The sequence below is a fragment of the Nanorana parkeri genome, unplaced genomic scaffold (genome assembly GCF_000935625.1).
Source record: "Nanorana parkeri isolate BGI_ZX_2015 unplaced genomic scaffold, ASM93562v1 scaffold588, whole genome shotgun sequence".
Taxonomy (NCBI): domain Eukaryota; kingdom Metazoa; phylum Chordata; class Amphibia; order Anura; family Dicroglossidae; genus Nanorana; species Nanorana parkeri.
In genome coordinates this window covers 187,866-193,446 of record NW_017306856.1, presented here as the reverse complement: position 1 = coordinate 193,446, position 5,581 = coordinate 187,866, and the positions used below count along the sequence as shown (strand labels likewise).

Sequence of the window (5,581 nt, the reverse complement as noted above, 5' to 3'; positions counted from 1 at the left end):
TCACATATTTTGCTATGACATAGGGGGTTTTTATTAGCCCCCGTATGTGATAGCAATAAAGTTTAGTGGGAAAAAAAAAAAATGTAAGTCCCCCCCCCATATTTAAAGTTACACATAAAAAAGAATAAAAAAAACAAAAACATTTTAAAGTCCCCACCCATACATACACGCATATGTGCAAAAAAGACGAATGCGCCCATTATGCCGCACATGTTACATATCGCCGCGAACGTCGCAGTGAGAGCAATAATTGTAGGGCCATCAATCACTGATAACACTAAGCTGATGAGCGGTAAAAGCTTTTAAAGTGTCGCCTATGGCCAATTTTGGGTATGGTAGTTTTCTGCGATTTTGCGGGTGCACGCAATTTTAAAGCTTGACATGTTTGGTGTCTATTTACCCAACGTGACCCCGACTTTTATATTTTACCAAAAAACTGGGTAATAATAAATGTTTCCTAACATAACGTAAAAAAAAACTTTTTTTTTTTTCAAAATTTTCTGTAATTTTTCCTAATTATAATAAAAAATAAAAACCCGCAGTGGTGATTAAATACCACCAAAAGAAAGCTCTATCTGTCCCCAAAAAATGGTATAAAATTAATTTCAGCACAGCGTTGCATGACGGAATAAACGTCAGTCAAAGTACTGCAGCGCTGAACACTGAAAAATGGCCTGGCCAGGAAGGCGGTCTAAACACCTGGTCTTGAAGTGGTTAATAAGCTTATTTTGGAGTGCTGATTATTGCTCAATCTAATTGTCTTTTATCTCTCCTTAGCAAATTAACTTTGAACTGGAGACCATCCAGAAGAACCTGGATAAGGTGAACGACAAGACCCGGAAGGTACTGGCCCAGCCCGACCTAGGAGATTCGGGCCCGCTCCTGCGGTCCGAGCTTGACGTGACTCTGCACAAGATGGAACAAGTCCACAGCATGTCCTCCATCTACCTGGATAAGTACGTACCAAGCCGACTGTGGATAAGAAGTGATGCAATATTGGGGATATTATTTCTGGAAAATCAATTCTGGTTTATGAAGACCGTAGAGGCAGCAGAATAGCGTAATAGGGAATAGCCTTGCAGCGTAAGGCTTTGTACATGATCATAACAGATTTTGTACTGGTGTTCTCATGAACTTCCTACCCCAGTCCAAGCTATTCTGAGACATTAGACTTGTAAAAAGTCAACCATTTCACCTCTCCCTGTCCATTTTTCTCCGGATGACAAGTATTGTGGTGAGGATAAGGTCCGGATAGAACTTGCCAGTCAGTGTAGCTCCCCAGCCACATGTCCTTTTCCCTCAATGATGATTTGTCTTTGCTGAGACTCCAAGACTTTGTCAGATTCCAATGCCATGGAAAGCGCGTTATAAATGCTGTTCAATTGCCAGGACAACTAACTGACTCAGATCAGTAGAGAAACCCACCAGGAAAAAAGATAAATTAGAATATTTGGGGACAAGTTCTTATGCCAAAATGTGATCGCGTTGTGAAGTTACTTGCTGTCCTGTTTTGGGGAAGATGCCTTCTGGGTCTGATGGGTTTCTTTGGCTTTTCAGACTGAAGACGATAAACTTGGTGATCAGAAACACGCACGGCGCTGAGGAGGTTGTGAAAACATATGAAGATCAGCTGAAGGAAGTTCAAACTGTTCCTGGAGACCTCAAAGAGCTGGAGAGCAGCAAGGCAGACCTGAAGGTAAGACCTGGCTGGATGGGCCCCTGGTGGGACACGCCACTACTCCTAGCTAGGAGGATAGAAAGATTTGAATTAGAGTTTGCAGTCTTTCCTGGGACAGAACGGGGTGTGTAACGTTTTGGGGATCTTCCTCAGGTTGAGTTGTGGTGATCTGTTCATAGCAGATATCTGATTCCTAGGAGGTAACCCCCTAGGGCAAAATATGAGTTATGGCCTACAGAGGGTGTCAGGGCAACGGCCACAACTTCCACAGCAGCAATCGCATATTTTTCATACCTCTTTGTGGCAAGTTGGTGTTCCTCAGAAGTTTAGGGTGTTCTATTCATTCAGAGGGGGCCTACACACATCATAGGGTAGGATAAGACCGTTCTAAAATCCAAGATACTTTTGGTATACATTTGTATACCCTGCAATGAGCCAGGCTTGCTATAAGACTTTCACTTTATAATGCTGGGGTGTGTCACCAATGGTGTGGATGGAGTTTCCTTGTTCTGCGTTCATCACCGTAATGGTTTTCTTGCTGCAGAGAATGCGTGGGCAGGTAGAAGGTCACCAGCCTCTCTTCAATGGTCTGGAGAACGATCTCACCAAGGCCAGGGAGGTGAGCGAGAGGATGCTGAAGGTTCACAGTGAACGAGATGTTGATCTGGAGAGATATCGGGAGAAGGTGCAGCTGCTTCTGGAGCGTTGGCAGGCCATCGTCCTTCAGATTGAAGTACGGCAGAGAGAACTGGAACAACTAGGCAAACAGCTGAGATATTACCGGGAGAGCTACGAGTGGCTCATCCGCTGGATAACCGAAGCCAAGAAGAGGCAGGAGAAGATCCAGAATGTGCCCATTACCGACAGCAAAACTGTCAAGGAGCAGCTGATGGAAGAAAAGGTGAGTCTCCGCAATATAAACTGCATGTGACTTTCTGTGACTCATGAGTAGAATTCTAGATAATTCTAGGCAGTAAAAAGACACATTGTACAGGATGGTCTCTTCCTATGATGAGTATAACTAGTAACATCAACATAGTAATAAGACACATTGTACAGGATGGTCTCTTCCTACAAAATGTATAATTCTTGATACATCTAGGCAGTAAGTACATTGTATAGGAGGGTCTCGTCCTATGATGAGTAATAACTAGACACGTCTACATAGTAATAAGACACATTGTACAGGATAGACCTTCCTATGATGAGTATAATTAGATACATCTAGGCAGTTATAGGATACATTGTACAGGATGGTATCTTCCTATTATGAGTATAATTAGATACATCTACATAGTAATAAGACACATTGTACAGGATAGACCTTCCTATGATGAGTATAATTCTAGATACATCTACATAGTAATAAGACACATTGTACAGGATGGTATCTTCCTATGATGAGTATAATTCTAGATACGTTTAGATAGTAATAACACACATTGTACAGGATAGACCTTCCTATGATGAGTATAATTCTAGATATGTTTAGGCAGTGATAAGACACATTGTACAGGATAGACCTTCCTGTGATGAGTATAATTAGATACATCTAGGCAGTTATAGGATACATTGTACAGCATGTACCTTCCTATGATGAGTATCATTTTTTATCACCTGCAGAAACTGCTGGAGGAAAGTGAGAAAAACCGTGGAAAAGTGGATGAATGTCAGAAATATGCCAAGCAATACATTGAAGCCATCAAGGTAACCCAGCAAGTTATACCCCCATCGCTTACTGTTGGTCTTTTATTCAGCAAGGCTAAAGAGTGTGCAGATTGCATGACCAATAGGAACCAGATTGGTGACTTAAAGTAGACTTGAGGTCAGCTATAGGAGCAAGGCAACTAGCACTCTTAAGAAGCTGGCCAGGGAAGGCAAAATAAAAGCTTTAAATATGGCTCTGGCTGAATTCTTAACGTTCCAGGCACCTTGGGAAAGCCTACATATACTCTAGTCTACACCATTATTGGCGATATTATTTATTGATAGCGGTTTGCTTTTTATTCCACCGGAAACAAAAATTTCAATATCAGAATTGTCCCATTTAGTTTCTTTGTAAAGAGTATTTTTTTTTATTGATTTTGGAGAGATTTTGATATACATCTTGCAGAGCGATATAGCCAATTCAGTATACATTGTGCCACCTTCATCAATCCAAGATACTGTATATAAGGTTATTATCTGTCCTTAGTAGACATGCAGTTAAACTCTTCTTCCTTTTCCTAGGACTTTGAGGTCCAGCTGGTGACCTATAAAGCTCAGGTAGAACCAGTTGTGTCTCCGCTGAAGAAACCTAAAGTGCACTCTGCGTCTGATAACATTATCCAGGAGGTGAGCCCATCGGTAGAGCTTTTCTTCTTAAGAGGTTCTCGGTCCTCTGGTCATAGCGGTCTTCACTACTATATATGTACAATCATAGGCGTACCTGGAACACATGACCTCCTTTGCATCCCATACAAGCAATAGGAGTTCTTGTGTTATATTTGATGAACTATGGACAAAACTGGTAATGTTGGGTCCCAAGTCTTTGGCCCTTTTAAGGTCATAGTGCACCTGTTTTGCATGGGGCCGGTTTTGCACAAAATGGGTGTTGCTCGTATCACCTGGTTGTTTCCGTCCATTAAAAACGCCTCCCCATGTGGTCTTTTGCTACCACCATACCTTTGCCTCTCCATGGGAACAAAGGTTTTTTCACTTTCCAAAATGGTGGAGCCCACGTTCTGCTAACTGTTGTTGCTTCAGCGAGGAGTCTTCACTATGTTCTCCAGGGATGCAACAATGGCATCCAATCCACGTGTCCCAATAGGAAGCCGCACACCGATTCTGTAAGGAATATAAGAACTTTATTGCTCCAGCACTATTGAGGACACTCCACCCAACTCTTCTGGAGGAGCTGAGTGGGATGTCCTCCACACCGCTGGAGCAACAAGGTTGTTTTCATGCCATATGGAACAGTGGTGCGCAGCTTTCTGTTATGGTACCTGGACTGGTTTGGGAGGAGAGGAGCGGACCCCAGACATGGGAGCACCCACACCTGAGATGGTGACAGTGGGGGGACTATGAGCGATAATGGGGAAACTCTGAGTAATGGCTTCCAGCCTTGAATGACAACTTCTATCTGTTCTCTTACAGTACGTGGAACTCCGAACCAAATACAGCGAACTCACCACCCTGACCAGCCAATACATCAAATTCATCACGGAAACCCTGAGACGCCTGGAGGAGGAGGAGGTATGAGAAACTAGTGACACCAGTAACAGGTTCAGTCCTTGGTGGGAAAAGTAATTCTGCGAGTAAAGGGACTGGCCTCTTCCTGAAGCTTTAGAGCCAGGCACAACAAGGTTCTTTATTCAGTCTACTACCTGCAGTGAACCACCTGGAGTCTGTTCTATTCCTCCGGAGGCCAGTGGGAGCTCGTCTGATGCACGCTGAATCCCTGTAAATGATCGGGCAGCTCTGTTAGTTGTACACATATATGTGGCCGCACGGAGGTGGGCATTATTCAGCGTTTCCACATATATGTGCCTCTTGTTTTGTGCTCAACCGCACGCCCCCCAGCCCTATGACTGTGTTGTCACTGAGAATCAAGGAGCCAGTAGGATGGGCTCCCCGATCACTGTGACAGCCAATCACCGTGATCAAATTATCGGGAAGCCCCAGAAAGACTGTGGTGCTAAAAAATATAAACCCAACCGTTAAAGGGCCATTAGAAAAGGAGTTAAAGTGTATGTAAACCCAAACAACGAACTCCTATTTGTGGCTCCTCCCAGTCCCATCCTCTGTTCATTCTTCCCATTTGATTGACAGCTGCATTTAGTACAACAAGTATCCATTGGCTTATAAGAGAGCGGGGAAAAAGGAAGCACGGGGGGGGGGGGGGGAAGGTATTTTTTTTTTTCC

At 43.5% G+C, this 5,581-nt stretch overlaps 1 protein-coding gene across 4 annotated transcripts in view; it reads left to right on the top strand.

Annotated features, from left to right (window-relative positions):
- PLEC (plectin) overlaps nucleotides 1-5,581 on the top strand; it is a 225,016-nt gene that overhangs the window by 205,708 nt on the left and 13,727 nt on the right. For all 4 annotated transcript variants that reach the window (XM_018562625.1, XM_018562626.1, XM_018562629.1 and 1 more), the window contains 6 exons: nucleotides 778-956; nucleotides 1,558-1,696; nucleotides 2,223-2,579; nucleotides 3,302-3,385; nucleotides 3,908-4,012; nucleotides 4,814-4,912. In XM_018562625.1, the coding sequence (XP_018418127.1) occupies nucleotides 778-956; nucleotides 1,558-1,696; nucleotides 2,223-2,579; nucleotides 3,302-3,385; nucleotides 3,908-4,012; nucleotides 4,814-4,912 (963 nt within the window). The remainder of the gene's footprint in view (nucleotides 1-777; nucleotides 957-1,557; nucleotides 1,697-2,222; nucleotides 2,580-3,301; nucleotides 3,386-3,907; nucleotides 4,013-4,813; nucleotides 4,913-5,581) is intronic.